Here is a 19,744-nt window from a genome sequence, read left to right as displayed (position 1 = left end):
GAGCATCCCCACTCGAGTACAAGGTCAACTTCTCAAGGTAACAAAATCCCTTGGTGAGAGTCCTTGCCCTCCATGGACAGATGATTTGTTTGGAATACTCGAGATGCCAGCCAGGGAAGGAAGGGACGGAAGCGCCATTTTGAGCCAGCAGCCAGGAGATGGGGCCTGTGGAAGGGGGGACCGGAGAGAGTGGGGAGGTGGGGAGGGCACCCGAGGACCCCAGGCAGGAAAGAAACCCTCCTCTCAGCTCCTACTACCCAGCGCACTGCCTTTGCAACCATCCGGGCTTGGGGCAGATTTCTGCTCCTGCAGCTGAGACAGAGCCGCCCAGGGGAGGGCCCAGGGGGTGGGAGGTGCTGCCCAGCCACGTGGCCGGTCCCTCTGGCCACTCAGGGAGCCTTAGCCCCTTGCCACAGGGCGAGCAGTGGCTCAGCAGCCAAGGGCAGGGGGACCCAAGGAGGCGGCCATGGCCCGGAGCAGATAGAAAAAGGGCAAGTGAGCAGAGCAGGGGCCACGAGAAGGGGGCGCTGGGCAACCAGGGTTAGGGGGGGCAGGGGGTGGAGAAGAGAGTCCAGGGTGAGGCATCACACTCCCTAGGCATCAGCTCATTAATTGAACTGACCACACAGCAGCCTCTGGGGCTTTGTGATAAACTTTCGGTCATGATTCTTAACTCCAGTGACTCTTCAGGGTCCCTGGGGGACTTTTTTCCTTTAAGTAGATGCCTCAGATTCCGCCCCCACCCCCACCCCAGCTACCCAGGCCATTTATTTACGCCAGAATCTCTGTGCTTCGCAGGATGCTTGACAAGTAGCAGCATCTCACCGGGTGGGCTTTTTCATTTCCCTTGTTTTACTGAGGAGGAAGGAGGGAAGTTAGAAGTCAAACAGCCTTCCCAGAGTCCCACAGTAAATCTGAGTTCAAGCCTTCCTCCCATCTAAAAGGCCATCACTCAGCCTTGGCCTCCATGGCCACTTTTGCTCACCTGCCTGCCCTCCTCTGAGAGTCGGGGAAGAAACCAGGGGCGACTCTTTGCCCTGGGTCACCCAGGGACACTGAACAGCTGTTTGCAAATGAGCTGGAGCTGGGATCAAATAGTTTAGTTGTGACTTTCCTGCTTCCCCGTCTCTCCAAATGTCCGCAGAGCCCTGGACATTAGACCCAGAAGGAGTGGAAGTATTCACTTTGTTATGGGATGCCCTTAGAGAAACTCAGGGTTGGGGCCACCTCCCTGCAGAGTGGCCGCGGAGGTGCAGGTAGCGAGACCCCAGTTACCCAGATCTGAATAGTGTGCAGACCTGTTCCCTGTTCGAGTGACGCACCTCATCCAGAGACAGGACCCGAGTCACGGGAAGCCCCGGGAGTCACAGCCTCTGCCCCTCTGCCCGCAGCTGCGGACCGCCGGCCCCGAGGAAATGGTGTCTGGCAGAGCCGATCCCGGTGGCCCGCAGGAGCCGGTGCCGGAGGACCCCGACCCCAACGCTCAGCTCCTGGGCACCACGGCCCGCAGAGGCCCGCGAAGTGAGTGTCTCGTGGTTCGGTTCTCTGACGATGAGCAATGCTGAGCATCTTTTCCTATGCTCATGGACCATTTGTGTATGATGTTTGGAGAACTGTGCGTTCTATGCCCATTTTCTTATCAAATGCTTTGTTTTGTTGTTAATGTGATCGAGTTGCAGGAGTTTTTTATAAAATCTGGAGAATGACCCCTTGTCAGAGGTAGGGTTTGCATTATTTTCTCCCAGGTCATCATTGCCCTTTTGCTCTGTGGATTGTGTCCCTGGATGCACCAGACCGTTTAAGTTTGAGGTAGTCCCTTTTCTCTATTTTCCCTTTTGTTGCCTGTGCTTTCGGGTCATGTTCAAGAAACCTTTGCCAGACTCGGTGTGGCAAAGGTCTCCTCTCTGCTTCTTCTGGGAGTGTTATAATTTCCGGCCTTCCATTTAGGCCCGTAATCCATATTGAGTTTATCTTTCTGTTTGGTGCAGGTGAGGGACGGGCTTTATTCTTTCTCATGTGGATAATGAGCTTCCCAACACCATGTGCCGAAGAGGCCATCCTTCTCCCACTGAGAGGTCTGGGGGTCTTTGTTGGAGATCATTTAACATAGGGTTTATTTCATGACTCTTGTCAGGGGGGCTGGAGCAATCACCAAAGCCACCGAAGCCACAGGAGCCTCATTGATAAAATGGGGACAATAAAAGCCTGGCTTTGTGCATCGGTCACGGCAATGAAATCCGCTGATGCACCGAAAGCCCTCCTCAGAGGGTCTGGCGTATACCCAGTGGCCTCCTCCAGCTGGAAGAAAAACTGCTGAGTAACTAACAGAAATAATTACCTTTCTCGAGGCTAAGACGTGGCAGGCACCATGCTAAGGGCTTTACACGTGTCCCATTAGTCCCAGAACCGCCCCCCCATCAGGCATGGCTGGATAAATTGGGGGACCATGTTCAGAGAGGACCGACGGCTCGGGGTGGTGGAGCGGAAGGCCAGCTCCAGTCCGCGGGCCTCGGAGGCCGCACCACAGACAGCATCCTGCTACACCCACAAATCTCTGCCCCGGCTGGTCTTTGAAGCTGGTGGTTCGCGGCTGCTCGCAGAGGGAACAGTGTCAGTGCCGCAACGGGCACTGTCCACAGCGGTGCCGGGGCCCCCGAGGACTCTGCCTACGGGCAGGGAGGCCAGCTCAGAGTCTTCACGAGATTGTCAGCCTGACTGTGCCTTATTTTCCCCCGAAGTGTGTCACTCGGGTAAATCACACACCTGGTTCTCCCAACCTAGGCCGGCCCCTTCTCTATTGGGGTTTTGTTTGTATGTCTCATCCTAGCTCCTTGCCTTTCCCAAACCAGCGATATGATGCATCCTTCGGGAAGTTTCCCCATTGCCCACCCCCACCCCGTGTGGGCTGAGTGGACGTGCTCCGTGTTTCGTGGGTCCTGGCCCATGTTGAGTGCCCAAAGTCTTTCTTGTTGACACATGGCCTCCCCTCCCCGCTGGACTAGGACCCTTTGAGGATGGAGACTGTCAACTCTGCTGAGCACGGTGCCGGTACAGGGACGGCACCCCTCAGTGCCCACTGGGTGACCAGCTGTCTCAAGCTGGCCTTCCTGCATTTGACTGGAGGCTAGGCTCTGACTCGGGTATGCTCCCTCACCGCCCCCAACTCTGTGCCCACCATACACTTCCAACTGCGTCTGTTCATGGGAGGCCAGAATTTTGACTTCCCAGACCTCCTGTGGATCTGGCGTGCCCCTCCAACCTACCACCCAGCTCCTCACCTTGAACCTGCAACCCTCTCCACTATGTAGCATTCCCTCAGGGCTCCGAGAGTTGTTGAGGTCAGACAGCATCCAGACACGCAGGCACTGGCACCCCCGTTATATGGCCTCCCCCACTGCCCCGGCCACGTGCCCAGAGGTACCACTTCCCTGGTAGCAGCAGCACAAATCCACGCGAGGAACCCTTTGTCTTCTAATTTGCGATTCAAACATGTCCAGAGTCAGGACATTCCCAACACAACAGGCACTGCACGGAGCAGGCCCTCGTTCCAAATCAAATAAACATCCAGAACAAAAGTGCACACATTCCCCCGTGATCCCAACTCCGCTTTAGGGAGTAACTATCAAATGTTAAGTGGTTTCTTATGAACATAAATTTCCTCATTACAGACATCTGTTTTCCGTTCACTCGCGTTGGCTTCTCTGATTAAGGCTCTTCAGAGCCAGTTTCTCAGTATTGATTGAAAAGGGGGTTCGGAACCTGGTGAAATTTGATGCCAAAGAGAGGAAATAATAGACTGTTGAGTTTAGGCACACTTTCTAAAACCCATAGGGAGGTGGAAAGACTGACCAGGAAACACCTGTACAGGGGACAGGGTGAGACAGGAGAGCCGCCCAGGGGAGCAGGGTCTGGGGTGTTCTCGGAGCCCCGCGGCTGCCGAGGGGAAAGAACGTTCTAGACAGAGGATGCATCTTGGGCAAGGCAGGAGTGCCAGAAGGTTCCCCCCCAGTGGAGATACTGCTGGCTCATACAGGGCTGAGAGACAAGTATAAGTAAATAGTACACTGTATTCTATAGTATTTTTTCTTTTCTGGATATTATGATGTTTGACATCTTAAGAAAAAATAAACCTTTCTGGTTGGGAAGAGACTAGCTCATTCTTAGAGACAGCAAAGGCCCAACTGGAGCTTGCCCAATGCACAAACTCGCCCATCCAGGGCCCAGCCCCCTCTGCCTGGCCCACACTTCCCAGCAAGCGATAGTCCTCTGTCTGAATCAGCCCAGGGCCCGTCTCCAGGGGACCGGAGCCCATCCCGTAGCCTGGAGCCCACCCAGCTCTCCAAACTGGCCAGTGCCGGGTTGTTCCCCTGCCCTGCCCCGTCTTTCCCTCAGCAACCCCAACAGAGGCTGGGGCCTGAGCCCTCCCTGCTCCTGCCTCCCGCTTCCCAACCTCCTGGCGTCTCCCCAGGCAGCCCTGTGTGGTCCGGCTCTAGGACCTGGGAGGATAATGGACCTGGTGTCCCAGGCCTCTCCTGTCTCCTGCAGGACTGCACCTGAATGACCATCTCATAAAGGAACACAAAGAACGCAAAACATACACATTGTTATGATTAGTTATAATATAAAGGAAGGCTTTCTCAAAAAAAACTCCTTTACAGCAAAATCCCCCCCAAAGTCACGTGTCCCCATTTTTGTCTCCCCTGAACCTACTGCACTCTAACTCACAACCCCACTCCCCGTCAAAATCGTTCCTACCGAGGTCGCCCACGAAGGCACGTTTGCCCAGTTCGGCAGTCAGTGCTCAGCCTTTACCTGCCTCTCAGCAGCGTTGGCTGGGCTCTCCGCTCCCACCTTCCTCTGTACTTTCCTTCTGGACTCCGCTGTCCTGGCTGGACGTCTCCCTCACTGCTCTACGCCACGTCCTTGCCCGTCTGTGATCCATTTTGAGACACAGTTTACTCAGCTGAAACTGAGCAGATGATCCCACCGCAGTCTGTTCCTCCTGTAGTTTCCCCATCTCATTCAGCGGGCATTAAATCCAGGTCAAATCCTTGGAGTCGTTCATCATTCCCGTCCTTCTGTCTGCCTGCATCTCGTCTATCGACAAGTGCTGTTCGCTCCACCTTTAGGACTGATCTAAAACGGGACCGTTTCCCACACCCTGTTTCCCACACCCCCACCACTCCCAGCAGGAACCCAAGCCACCTTGAACTCTCACTCGGAGTATCCCAGTGCTCCAGGTCTCCTCGCCCGCATTCTCAGGCCAGCAGCCAGAGGGGACTTGTGAAAACAAAGTCACGTCACTTTGTTCAAATCCTCCAGTGGCTCTCGGTTGACTGGACATTAAAGCCAGACTCTGTCCGGTGACCTCCACCTCCACAGTTTGTCTCCCCCTTATCTCTATGACCCCAAAACCTAGCACTCTATCTCCTCTCCCCTGTCATCTCCCCTTCCGCTCTGGCCTCACATGCAGCGTGGCCCTGTCTCAGTCACGGCACCTGTAGCTGAAATGCTTGTCCCCCACTGGCCCCATGCCTCCACCTCTCACTTTCTTCACTTGTCCCAGCATCACCCTGAAGCCCCTGCTTGGCCACTCGACTTAAAACTACAACACGCCCCTCCCTCCTGGCCCCGCTATCCTCGATCCTGCTTTGTTGGTGGTCCTACGACCTCTGTACCACCGTCATACTAAATATCCTACTTGTGAAGGGTCCCCTCCTGCCCCCCAGCAAATATGCCCCATGATGGTGGGACACGTGTTTGTTCACTGTCCTATCCCTCATGCCTTGTGTACCTAGTAGGTGCTGAACGAATATGTGTTGGTTGAATTCTTGAAAAGTGGAAAAGAGACTCTAATCTAGCACTTCCGGAGCTGGTTTGTGTCAAATACTGGTGTTCTGTTAGAAACTCACCCTTACTAGCATATTCCAGCTTCATCATTTCCCCTCCCGGAAATTCTCAAAGTTTGTTCCGCAATCACCCCCTGTTACCCGGCTGTCTCTCCCTCGATTCCTCGCCCTCCTCATGTCTTTCTGTTCCGCCCAAGGCCTCGTGCAAGGTCCAACTCTGGCAGGACCGAGGCTGCCGCCGTCAGTCTTGGAGAAGCCAAGACCTGTGCCGATGGAGTCAAACGGGTTGCTGTCTGCATTCTTTCTCGTTTGTGCAGGCAAAGTTCTAAAATTGCAAAATAAATTTACATTCCCTTGTTAGTTTTTAATCTAATCTTCCCTTTGGAAAAATAAATGTTGGTTTGAACTCATGTTCTTATGTGTTTTTTAGGCTTGCCTCCGATCCCTTCAGCTTCCAGAACAGGCTTTGCGGAATTTTCCATGAGGGAGCGCATGCGGGAGAAACTGCAGGCCGCAAGGGTGAGCGGACCCTGTGGCTACTCTGTTCAGTGGGGACGGCAGCTCTTCGGGTCGTGTCTTTAGCTGGCTTTGTGTGTTCACAACTGCGTGGATTTGAGCACTGTGAAATATTTCTTCATATTTTAAATGTGAACGCAGTAATGTAACACTGGCGCAGATAAAAACTATGCTTAAGGGGAACTTGATGTCTCATTTTTCTAAACCACCTCCCTTGCTCTCCTGCCTTGAAATGGTTAAGTGTGTGTCTTTTAGGGACAGGACTCCACCGATAGGGTGACTGTGGTTTTCACTGCGTCGCAGACCCGACGTGGCAGTAATGTTCTGTTTGACTTTTCAGTCCAAAGCAGAAAGTGCGTTGCTCCAGGAAATGCCCACCCCTCGGCCCAGGCGCTTACGAAGCCCCAGTGAGAAAGACCTGGAGACTGAATTTGGCACGGAGGTGAGAAATGGCCACCGTCTCTGCTTTGTGATCAAAGACAGTGAGACAGAATATTGTAATTTCCAGCTAGACCTCTAGAACAGAGCGATACCCAGAGGAGGAGTTAAATACTTGTTGATAATTACAGTAGCTACTATGTGTGGAGCACTGCCCGGCATCAGACACTTGGCCAGGTCTTGTTCCCAAGTGATCACGTGTCATCGCCCCGGCACCCCTCGGGGCAGGTGCCACTTTTTTCATTTGCATTTGACAGATGAGCAAACTGAGGTCAAGAGCAGCTGCAAAGCTGTCCCCAAGCCACAGAGCATGTAGGTGGAAGTGCCCGGATTTGTGCCAGTCTGTCTCATTCCCAGTCTGTCTCATTCCCAGTCTGTCTCATGGGTCAGAGTTGCTGGATTCGTGGATCTTGCTGGGAAACAGAGAGAGGGAGGAGCACAGGGTCAGAGAGGGGAGGGGCCTGGAATGTTCCTCTGAGGAGCCCTGATGCTTTTCTACAAGCCGTGGGAAGCTATTGATGATGGGGTGGGGACGTGGCGTGAACGAACTGGGGTGATTGTTGTTTGAACTCGAGGTGCTGGTGGGGCATCTCAATGTGTGTGCTCTTCTAGAGAGGTCTATAGAGGGAGGGACCAGGCCCGGACACACAGATTTAGGAAGCGTTTCCACTGCGGTGAGTGCCCAAGTGTGTGCCTTTGTTTCCTGGGGGTTAGAGGACTGCATGGGGAGGGGGGGCGGTCTTAACACTTGGAGAAAAACGTATAGTCGAGGCCTGGGAGGCTGACGGGGAGCCAGGCAAAGTCAGAAAAACGTGGCAGGGATATGGAAGAAGGACAAGCGTGTGAGGGGGTAGAAGAAGGAACAGAAGGGACAACAGCAAGTGGCTCAGTGAAGTGTCCGTGAGTCTGGTCCCACTGGTCATTGGTGGTGGTGATGACAGTGTTGGTGGCTTTTTGCCACCAAGACAAAGAAGCGCAGGGTTTGGGAGTATTTCTGGGACTTGACCGCGGATGTCTCAGATTATGCTTTTGCTTTTTCTGTGATGAGGTGCTATAGAAATTTAATTTTTGTCCATCCCAAACAAGCCAACGAGTGCGTGGTCACAAGGCAACTTGCAGCCATGCTGGTCTGTCATGGTCCACAGTCCCTGAGTAGGATGCTCAGTGGGGCCGAGGAGACGGTTTGCTGACAGCTCGCTACTGCACTCTCCTGAGCAGGCCTTCCTTTTCCTTTGATTCCAATTCATTTTTCCTTGTAAGAGCCACAATGCTAAGATATTAGGAATTTTAGAAAAACTACCTAAAATCCCATCAGCTCGGGACAAGATACTCGTTTTGGTAGGTCTGTGAGTTTCAACATCTGGTCAAGTAGGTTAACTGACGGGAGGGTTTGATCTCTCATATCTGGTCTGGTCTGTACATTTTGATTGGTAATCACCTCTCACTTGTTTATGGGCCATGAATATGAAACTTCCACATGAAACTGGAAGTTTTAGAAGTAAAAATAGACTCCCTTGGCTTACAAGGTCTTTATTTCTCCTTGAGAACAAGACGTTGGCTCACGTGACTATTATATTCCCTGTGCCCTCAGAGCCATTCCGTGGATTTGAGGCAAGCATCAGCTGCCTTGTCTTTAGACCCGATCTCAGGTTCTTAATGGAACATCTCATTCGCAAACATATTTCTCGATATATACGCCTTAACCAGAAGGAGTGTCTAAAAAGTGGCCCATGTCCATCCTGTTTTGCAAAGAGTATAGCATACAAAGAACCCAGATGCTGGACCTCAGCTGCCCAGCATGAAATGCTGCCAGGCTCACTCACTAGCTGTGTGACCTTGGACGTGTAAGGTACTGACTCTGTGGACCCCACTTTTCACCTCAGTAAAGTAGGGATACTACCGGAACCTAATTCTTGGTATTGTATCAAGGATTCAGTGATTCACACATATTACAGTATTTCAAAGAGCAGCTGGCATACAGTACGCCCTCTCAATTTGAGTATTAGCTAATGTTAGAGGCTGCAGAGTCAGAGAGAAAAGCAAGAGACCAGTTAGGAGTACTTTGGTCAGTAATCCAAGTTCACCAACACAGACCTGTGCTTACTCTCTTTTCCATTTCTTTTCACTTTGTCCTCAGCAACTTCTGATAAAAGAACAAAGCCAAATGCAAAACCCCAAGAACACCTAAACATCAAGGTGGAAGTAACACAGAACACTTGAACACTGGGCTCCGCTAGACAGAGCCAACATTTCTCTCTTTGAGGGCCTGGTTCAATGTCCCAGGCTCCCCAAGATCCGATCCTCTGACACGCTCACCTGTTGTCCAGCCAGCATCTATGGGACACTCTTCCCACCAGGTGTCCGATGGGCTCTGGACTCACAGTGGTGACAGCAATGGCCTGCCCTTGAGGAGCCCAGGGGATGACAGGCATGCTAACAGACAATGAGGTGCAGGGTGTTGAGTCCTGTGGTGGCTGAGTGGAGGAGCTGGGTCCTGGAAGGGGTGGATTTGAAGAGAGTTGGAGACAAGGTGGGAACTGCACCTGGTGGATTATCGGAAGGGAGAAAGGACACCTGTACCAATTACCAGTACAACCAGTATAGACAGAAGGCTCTGCTTCCAATGTGGACAGCAGGCCCCAAGGCCCATGACAAGGACAGGCCATGGGCCCCAAAGGGTGTATGTCGGACCTATTTACAATCAGACATTACTGATACTTTTCTTCATTGACTGTTTGGGAAGGATCCTCTGTGAAGGATAATCTATTGCTCTGTAGGAGAAATAACACTTGTCATGTTAGGATTCATTGAGTATAAAATTTTGTATTCATTTTGTCCTAAGAGACACAGAGCTGAGTAATATTCAACACTCTTAACCTCCAAATGCATTTGACATCTGTCAGCACTTCATTCCTTAGGAATGGCGATCCACGTTAATTCTCACAGAATCATATCCCCCTTTTGAGGGTTAACGCTGGTTTCACAACATCCTTAGATTCTTGACTTGATGGTGTGTGTATCATTTTCCACTCATCTAGCCAGGCAGGGGGCCACCAAGGACTCCCCGAGAAGATGACTCCCAAGCGCACGCAAGAGTGAAGTTCCGTGATCCTGCACGAAAAATCAGGTCTAGACCCCCGGTGAGAAATCTTGTCTTTTGCATCACAGGTGTTTTAAATCATGCATGCTTGAAATCATACTTTTGGTTAGTTTGTGTTTTTTCAAAAAAATCCAATGAGAGATGATGATGTATGTGACCTAGCTGTAATAACAGCTAGGAGTAGGCAAGAAAAATGTGTGAGAAATGATTCCTACATTCAAAACCCTGGACTCATGCTCTGGAGAGATCAGCAGAACGCCGGCCTGGGGGCAGGGAAATGCAGGGAAGGGCAGCAAATACTAGCAGTGAGACGATGTTCGGTTCTGAAGTTGCACGCACCAGCTTTCAATACGGATAAAGGGGGGGATACTAACGCAGGAAGAACAAAACCTCCCAAAAAGGTCTTTAAAAAGAGGGTGACAAATCTTGTATTGATCATAACTAAAACTATTTCAATTTTAGTTGACCTGTAAAACAATGAATCCACTTGTTGGCATTTTAATCATCCTTTCAAAAGCTTTTACTGCTATAACTGCTTGTGGGAGTGTAAATAATCACTGGTTTATAAAAAGTAACTCACGAAAGATACTTAATAAATGAGGCCACCAACTGCCTGTTGGATCTCACTGCCCGTAGTCTTCTACCGTCCACAAAGGTACACACTTCCGGGGCCTGGGATGTGCCTGACGCCATCAGCGCCAGCCAGGGGTCGGGAACTGCGCAGCGGAGCCCGGGTCCGCTCAGGAAATCTGAAACCTTATTGCTCTCCGCTCTCCTTAGGTTCTGCCTGGCTTCCCTTCTGCCGAAGAAGCCTACCACTTCTTTACTTTCAGCTTTGATCCCGAGCCAGAGGAATCCGAAGAAAAAACAAAAGTGAGAAGCAGAGATGGAGCGACCCAAGAGGCGGAGGAAGGAGAGGAAGGAGAGCCACCTGTGCGAGGAGTAAGCCAAACGGTGTTCAATACTGTGATGGCAGCGCAGAGAGGGCTGATGATGTCCATGACAATGACAATAACTTTGATGATAATGATGATGATAGTGATGACGGTGATGGTGGTGTTGATGATGACATCCTAGCCAGGAAGGAAGTAGCCGGAGACAAACCCGCCGGCACCACACAGAACAGCTCATCCACATCTTAATGGAAAGTGAAGGGGTACTAGGTTCACATTACTTTCTGTGGCCTTTGATTTCACCCCACAATTTGTGTAGTGAAGACCTTGAATTAAATCTTTTCATCTTTCTTCAGTGGAGAAAACAAAATCAGAACGATGTAGTTTGCAGATTTTTCCTGAGAGCCTCCACATTAGTATTCATTTCACGTGCAAAACGTTGACTTGTCCCTGGCAAATGAAAGCTCACTCTTTCTTCCCACAACCTTTCAGGCAAATAGCGTTTTGGCCCCGGGCCACACCCAAGCTACAACTCAGGGTCCGTAATCGTGAATCGTATATGTGAGATAAAAGAAAACATGCCAGGAAAAATGTGGCGAAGGACTCAAATGGGCATCTCTCCAAAGAACATATGTAAGGGCTAAAAAAAAACCCCAGAAAATAACAAGTGTTGACAAGAATGTGGACCCTTGTTCATTGCTGATGGGATTGTAAAATGCTGTAACTGCAGTGAAAAACAGTCTGATAGTTTTTTTAAAATGTAAGCATGGAACTACCACATGATCCGGCAACCCCACTTCTGGGGATCTGCCCCTAAGTGCTGAGAGCAGGTCCTTAGACAGACATGTGTACACCCACGTTCACTAGAGCACGATCCACACTAGCCAAAAGGTACAGGCAACCCAAGTGTCCTTCAGCAGATGAATGGGCCAACAAAATATGGTACAGACACACAATGCAATATTATATTTACCATGAATAAGGAAGGCAGTCGTGAGTCATGGTACAACACAGATGAACCTGGAAGACATATGCTAAGTGGAACAAGCCAGTTACAAAAGAACAAGTATTGTATGATTCCATCACGTGCGGCCCCTAGAGTTATCAAATTCATAGACAGAAAGTAGAAGGGTGGGTGCCGGGGACCGGGAGGGGTGGGGATAAGGAGGTACTACTTGATGGGACAGAGTGTCAGCTGGGGAAGATAAAAAAGTTCTGGACATGGTCCTGATGACTGTACAATGGTGTGAATGTACTTAATGCCATAGGTTCTACACTTGAAAAATGATTAAAATAGCAAATTTTGTTACTTATATTTTATCACACTAAAAAATAAAAAGGAAAACATACCAGAATGCTTTAAAATATGCATCGTTCCCCTATTTCGGTGATCAAATTTTAATCACTTCTCATGAAAAATGCCTCCCAGAAAAGTCATTTCTTACCTAGGCCCACAGAAGCTAGGGACACTCCAACTTGCTGTGTAATAACTGTTTTACAAAGCAGCGCTTAGCTTGTTCAGGCTCCAGGTCTCTTGTGAGGCTGCAGACAAGGTGGCCCCAACTGTTGTCATCAAAAGGCTTGGCTGAGGCGGGGAGCCTGGCTTACAGGTGACCCAGTCACCTGCCCAGCAAGTGCTGGCTGTTGGTGCAAGGCCTTTGTCCCAACCTCCCTCTAAAGTTGCTTGAGTGTCCCCATGACGTGACAGCTGGCTGCCCCCAAAGCAAGGGATCCGAGAGGAAGCAAAGAGGAAGCCACATACCGTCTGTCACTCATTAGCAGCAGGTCACTCAGTTCAGCCCTCACAGAAAAAGGAGGAGAATCCACAACTTTGGAAGGCAGGACTGTCAACAAATTTGTGGGCTTCTTCGAAATCATGACATTTCTCTCCAAAAGTACTTCTCTTTCCTTTTCCATCTTCTCCCCTGAAATCTGGGTTTGGCAAACGGCCCTTTGAAATCACTGGCACTTCGAAGCCCCTCCCCCATAGTCTGGGCTCCGGCCTGGCCAGACCCTTCTTTAGTTTCCCTCCCCAAAGTGGAGTTGGTCTTTCTGGTGGAAGTGTCAGAGCATCCGTAGCCCCTGTCACAGCTGCCTTTCTCTGTCTTCCCTGCAGATTGACCTCTGTGCCTTTGCGCATCCATCACAGAGCAGATGGGGCGGGAGCAAGGAAAACCACAGCCTGGTATTGGGGGTGGTTCTCTTTCCTTTCTGAGGTGTTTGGCTTTCTCTGTCTTCAGGTTATGCTGACAGCTTGGCTACCACGTAGATCTACTTTTCCATTTTTATTCTTTTGTACGTTGGGGAGGAAAGATGAGGAGGCAGGTAGCTAGGCCGCCACCAGTATCCCAGCCACCTGCCAGTCTCCACAGGATTTTGAAGGGTGTTGTTCATAAAGAACACCAAGCTTAAGTTTTTTTAAGAAGCAGAGGAAGTAAGAGGGAAAAGAAAAGGAAGAAAGGAAAAGAGAAGAAATAGAAGGGGAAAATGTCCAGGAAATCCTCAATTAAACAAAAGTAACATGCTTCAGCTAATATTTATAATTACTGGTCTGCTTAAAGTGTTTACACGTGTCATTTAATTCTAACCTCACAAAACCCAAAGTGGTCCTCTTTGTTAATGTCCCCATTTTACAACCGAGAAAGCCAAGGATCAGGAAAGTAGATGAGCCCCCTGAAGTCACCAGGCCGTGTGGGTGGAGCTGGGGTCCCAGCCCAGGCAGTGGGAGGGGAGGGGCCAGGACCCTGTGCCTCATGCCTGTTGCCTGGGGTGGGCATCCTGGGGTGGAGGCGTAAATTGCTGCCCAACTTAGGAACCCATGTCCTTTCAATAAATGTCAGTAAGTGAACATCCTCCAAGGAGGCCAGAATTGTTGAGGTTTCAGTTGCTCAGCACGCCTATTCCAATTTCAGCCCTTTCTGATTGTGACATTTTCCAACTACGGGGAATGGTGAAAAGCAAAGAAAATCCCCTTGGCAAATATGAAAGGCCAGGTAATCTTATGCTTTAGTAGCTACAGAATAGCCATGGGGATGTAAACTACAGTATAGGAAATGGAGTAGCCGAAAAACTTATATGCATGACCCATGGACTTGAACAATGGTGGGGGGGGAGGGGTTGCCTGAGGGAGTGGGGGGGGTGCCGGGTGGAGAGAGGCACGGGGGGGGAATCAGGATAACCATAATAGCATAATCAATAAAACATAACTAAAATAAGTGGACAGAAAAGGTCATTTTATTGTAGGGCATGTTGTTGGATGAGTTTAATATTAATGGTTATTCTTCTCTGCGCATGCTAGTCATCTAAGCATGACTTTTTAGTTGTTATTTCTTAACATAATGCAGGATGAGGAAGAGCTGCTTCACGGCAAAGACGCCGAGGACTTCCTGTTGGGCTTGGATCCCACGGCTGAGGACCTCGTGGCCGTCCGACCCGCCGACTATGACAGCGCCCGTGTCCGGCTGCAGAAGGAGAAAGAGCTCCTGTTCACGCCCAGCAGGCTGACAGGTACTGGCCCCCGCTATCTTCCTGCTCACCTTCACGTGCCCCCCAGGGCGTCCACAAGACGCCCAGTGTCCATCACAGACCCCGACGCCTCATCTGATTTCATAACCAAGAAATATCTTCAGCCCCGGCTGGTGTGGCTCAGTGGATTGAGCACCAGCCTGTGAAGCAAAGGGTCGCCGGTTTAATTCTCAGTCAGGGCACATACCTGGGTTGCAGGCCAGGTCCTCAATAGGGGGCGCACAAGAGGCAACCACACATTGATGTTTCTTTCTCTTTCTCCTTCCCTTCCTCCTCTATCTAAAACTAAATAAATAAAATCTTTTTTTAAAAAAGGAAAGAAATATCTTCATACACACACAAACATGTAGAACATGGAAAAATATCCACTGAATGATCACTTACTGACAGAAGAGCACAGGGATCGCAGGGTGCCGTGGGAGCCCCTCCATCACATCACTGAGCAGCTCTGGGCGCTCTGAGATGCAGGCTGGGAAAAGGAACAACTGTTTCATCCTCTACTTACACTTGGTACCTCTAGAACACGGCTAGGACCAGACGTGTGGGTTTCCACCTGCACCAGCCAGTCCCCAGCACCAGCCAGGTGTGCCACAATCAGATCCCGATCTGCCTACCAGGCGTTAGAGCGGCCCCACTGTGAGGGGCTCAGTCCCACAGGACTGCCCGCTACTTTAAACCGTAGCTGCCAAGTAGCTCGCCCCCAGGTTACCACGTTTATACTCAACTTTGCTACAGATTGGGGGTTCCCATGACTCCCTCCGTCTTCAGGTTCCATAATTGGATATAACAGCACATAGAACTCAGAAATACTTATATTTTCTGGTTTATTATATAGTGAAGGATGTGATGGAGTATACCGGTGAAGAGATGCCTAGGGCAAGGTGTGCGGGAAGGTTCACAGAGCTTCCACGCCCTCTCCGGGCACCTCCCCTCCCAGCAACCCCCACCTGTTCACCCACCCCGAAGCTCTGTGAACCTTCCAAACCTCTGCAGTTAGAACTTTTGTGAAAGTGTGTACCCATGACTGATTAAATCACTGCCATTGATGATTCGTTCATTCAATCTCTAGTCCCTCTGTCCCTCCTTTTTCCCAGAGGTGGGAATGACGGGACAGGGTGGAGCAAGTCCCAGCCGGCTCCTCACATGTCTGGTTCCCTTGTACCCACCCTGGGACTACTATTGAGGAGCCACTGCATTAGCATATGGAAGGATGGACAGTTATCACTTTGGAGAGGCGGAGGGTCTGAGCAGCGGTGGGTTGGGAAGCAGGCTGCTGGAGGTTCCTGGAGGTAGGGGAATGGCCAGGGTACCGGAGCAGATAGTTTCATGAACTCCTCGTTACTGCTCCTTGCTTCCTTTCTGCCCTGGGTCTCCCCTTACTCTTTTCTCCCCTGGAATTCCCTCTCCAGCTGACGCACCTGGGGGATCTCCGAATTTCTAGTAGCTCACACCCAAAATGGCAGGGCCTGAGTCCCACCAGAGAGTCCCTGTTGGGAGGGGAAGGAGTCTGCGCTCACTTTCACTTGGAAGTCAGCTTTCTCTCCATTTGTCATGTTCTATCTGAGTTCCAGTTAAATGCTGAGCCAAGGATGAATTATCATGGCATTTTGATAGGTTGTTTTGGGTTCAAAGTATTGGAATTTTTTGGACGTCTCAAGTTTCCTTTTAAAGTAGTAGTTGGCAAAAGTTTCCCAAGATTATAACTTTGTAATAATAATAATAATAGTGAATGCATTCTGTGCACTTACTTCACCAGGTACTTCTCTAAGCATTTCAGTATCAACTAACAGGGCCCCGCCCCAGGGCTGGAGAGATGGTGCTTTTCAGGCGCATTTGCAGATGAGGCAGCCTGGCTCAGAAACCGCACTCCTAGCTCCACACATCCTGATGCTTCCTGGGGAGGAGGAGACACACATTTGCCGCAGCTTCGGCCAACGAGGAGCTTTGTCACTTGTGTGTTTGCTCAAAGGACTCACTGTTCGGCCTCTCTCCCCAGGGACCCCAGCACCACCCGGGATGGGATGGAGGTTAGACCCCTAGACTGGCTCACACACGGCTTGAAACTTGGAGGTGGTGGGGGGCGCCCAGGAAGACGCTCAGGGAGGCCCGGCTGCATGGCGGCTGCTCTGAGCAGCAAACAGGAGGGATCCATCTTCTGCTTTGCTCTGATCTCCAGGGAGCGCCCTGGGGCCTCCTGGCCAAATGAGCAGGACTCCGGGGCTCACACAGACCCAGCTCCTCCGTCATGAGCTGTGCTCTTAAGTGAGTTCCTCTATTCTCAGGCTCCGCCCTGAAGACAGGAGGAAATGCCGCTGTCCTATAGATGACCCTGGACATGCATTTTAAGTGTGAGCATGGAGGAGACCGTGCCAGTTCTGGGCCCACGGTGCCACCAGCACGTAGCAGGGGGTCCAAAGCAGCAACGTCTGTGCCTGTGGCTGTTGTTCACGTCACTGTTTGAAGAATGGTTTCCAAAGCAGAGTGTGTTCACCCCGGGGAGTGAATGGAGGGGTGGGAAACAGAAAGAGGCTAAAACTGTGTTTGCCCCCCACTTTCCATGGCGGGGAGATAGGTTTCCCCAGGAATACTGGCACGAGGTGTTTTCTGTGCGTGGCTTTGGGATACAGAGTGTCCAGTGGCCACACGTGGGAAAATTTGCAGATTTGGGCATTTCATGTGGTTTAGAGTGAAATCATTATGGAAGAAAAACAAGTCTCAACTTGTAAAAATTAATTCCCAAATTACACCCAACCCTTTCTCACAGGTCCATGTAGGCAGGCTCCTCCCTATCCCCTCCAGCCCCCTCTGCCACGGCCTCCGGTGGTCTTCCTATCTTTATGTCTTCAGTTTCCTTGAGGGTCAGATTTCTTCCAACTGGAAAAGAGCTCCTTTTATGGAACACGCCCTTTGACCCACATGCCCTTTGAGGTCACTGCCCGCTGGAGATGTATTGTAATAGGCTAAAACCTTCCTTCTGTTCTTTTCACATCAGTCATGAAGCCCATTTGTTAGATTTGTTTAAATTTTTAACTTTTGAAACTTTTTAATTACAGTCGGCATTCACTATTATATTAGTTCCAGATGTCTTGTTAGAATGAAAAATCTGCTGGTGACACGCGCACCCCCACCCCCATCCCACCCCATGTGATGAGGCCTCGTGACCCCCTCTTTGAACAGACCCAAGCTACTCTGGGGCCTACAAGGCTCTCGGGCTCCCTTCCACCCACCTCGAGCCCGTTCTCAAGCCACCACCCCCGCTCACCGCACCCAGCGTGCTGGGCATTTCTGTTCCCAAACACGCCCTGACCTCAGGACACGCAATTCCCCGGTGCCTACACACTGACTCGTCCCAGCGCCGCCTTCTTCCTGCCCACTTTTTTCACTGCTGTTTCTCGGATTTATGCCCTCCCAGCCGGAAGTTCCCCTCCCCCCGCCACAACGTGTGCATTTTCTTGACAACACTTGCCATTCTCTGGAATGACCTCCCTCTTGGTTCCCTGGTGCTGCCTACAGGCTCCCGCCGCATCCGCAGTGCCCCCTGAGCGCGGAGCACTGGGCGGCTGTCAGCAAGGATTTGTTCTGCGAATGAACCCAGGACTGGGGGCGGAGGGGAGGTGTTGAATGAGATAATGGTCACTGACTCGAATACGAAGCATTTCAATTTTCCCAAGCATTTCCTCGTACTTCCTCTCACTGAATCCCCCCGAGCACCTATGAAATAGATGCTATCACCCCTTCTGTGAGAAGGAAGGAGCTCCCGGGGCCCCTGCCCAGATTCCTTCTGCGGGCGGGCGGTGCAGCTGTGCTCTGGTTTGAATGCTGGGCTCCCCAATCTGCACCCTGGCCACTTAGGTATGGAATTATTTCATCACTCTGCAACATGACGTTGCAGATAAACACATTCATCTTCTCCTTAGCTCTGCTCTTAGAAATCACTTTGGGAAAACGTGCATTTTCCCAGAACAGAAACAGAAACTCCGGGGGTTGCTTTAAGTCACCACGTGCAGTTTGAAACGTCAGGCCAGCACTAACGTCTCTGTGTTTGTGTGTGAACTACCCAGTGCCCACGTATAAAAAGCTTCCCGAGAACGTGCAGCCCAGGTTCCCGGAGGACGAAGGCCTGTACGTCGGCGCCAGGCCGCCGGTGCCACGCACCACGCAGAACATCGTGGAGAACAGACTGCTCACGCAGGACCCTGTAAGCACACAGCCCTGCCCGTGACCCACGTCAGCTGTCGCCCGAGTGACCCAGAGCTCCTGTTTTCTGATGGGCAGTCATTGCACCATTAAACTCATCCCCCTGAGGGTGTCCACACAATGGCCCGCCTTTGTTGACATTTGTCTCCCTGGGGTTTAATGATCCTGAAACCTCTCACGGCCCGACGCCTGCCGGTGGACCTGGACTTCTGCTACATCCGATGCTGGCCACCTTTCCCAATTCACGGAGGTGTTTAACAGTCCAAAGATAGAACGCTCTCGATTGTTTTTCTCCCAAGCCTTTTTCTCTTTCGATTTTTAATGGATAGAATATGAAATTTTCCATAACAATCATTTAAGCTCTTTCTTAAGCTTTTTTTTTTCCTGCCAGGGAGGGAGGTGAGGACTCTATCTTAAAGTAACCCTGGGGGGCATCAGTGCAGATTCGATTTCCAAGGGAAGCAGAGACTTGAGAAAATCTTCTGGGGAAACGGGGAGGTACATGAGATGCCTGTGCTAACGTGGACTTTCCCTGCAAGAAGCTGTTCATGTGGTAAACCATCTCTGTCCACTTAGAAGAAAATGTCCTTCCCTCTGCTCGGTCCCCAGGACAGAAAGTGGTTCGGCGATGACGGCAGAATCCTAGCCCTGCCAAACCCCATCAAGCCGTTCCCTGCAAGGCCCCCCACACTGGCCCAGGGGAAAGGCGTGAGCGCAGAGCTGGAAACACTGTACAGAAAGGTAAGCGCCTCCCCCCCCCATTTGTCCTACTTCGCGCAGAAGTACTCTGCTTCTAGAATAGCTTGCAAGGCTGAATCCGTAGCATTCGACTTTGATTTATTTTTCAAATAATTCACTGTCTCACACACAAAGAACAAACAGCAGTGTGTTTACAGGTGAGTCCAACACGCTCACCTAATCCCTTCTCAAACCAGGAGAGAACTTACCAGGTAGAGAAGGCTGAGTCAGGGCCTTTATTTGCATATACAGGTTAGCTGACCGTATTTTCCTTATCTTTCTGTCATCTTCCCTACGCTGCAGGATCACTTCCCACTCATTGTCTCTTTGTTGTATAACTGGGGGTTTTCTGTCCTTGCAAATCTTTGTTACTGTGTTCCCCTAAGCTCTGGCACCTCGCCATCGGATTTGGGTGCTGGCACCGAGCTCCCCTGGAGGGACAACTTGGCTCTGGAATGCTCTGTCACAATTTCTTCACCTGTAAAGCG

General features: G+C 50.8%; 1 protein-coding gene across 1 annotated transcript in view; it reads left to right on the top strand.

The window, feature by feature from the left end:
* The window catches only part of CC2D2A (coiled-coil and C2 domain containing 2A), a 90,814-nt gene that overhangs the window by 7,498 nt on the left and 63,572 nt on the right, over positions 1-19,744 (top strand). Inside the window, exons 4-11 of the mRNA XM_037045596.1 lie at positions 1,392-1,521; positions 6,280-6,368; positions 6,706-6,807; positions 9,842-9,943; positions 10,684-10,845; positions 14,141-14,303; positions 18,383-18,519; positions 19,128-19,259. Coding sequence (XP_036901491.1) covers positions 1,392-1,521; positions 6,280-6,368; positions 6,706-6,807; positions 9,842-9,943; positions 10,684-10,845; positions 14,141-14,303; positions 18,383-18,519; positions 19,128-19,259 — 1,017 coding nt within the window. The remainder of the gene's footprint in view (positions 1-1,391; positions 1,522-6,279; positions 6,369-6,705; positions 6,808-9,841; positions 9,944-10,683; positions 10,846-14,140; positions 14,304-18,382; positions 18,520-19,127; positions 19,260-19,744) is intronic.

Source organism: Sturnira hondurensis, unplaced genomic scaffold, assembly GCF_014824575.4.
Source record: "Sturnira hondurensis isolate 20B ecotype Veracruz unplaced genomic scaffold, ASM1482457v3 Scaffold0000780, whole genome shotgun sequence".
Lineage (NCBI taxonomy): Eukaryota > Metazoa > Chordata > Mammalia > Chiroptera > Phyllostomidae > Sturnira > Sturnira hondurensis.
This window is presented reverse-complemented; position numbering and strand designations above follow the sequence as displayed.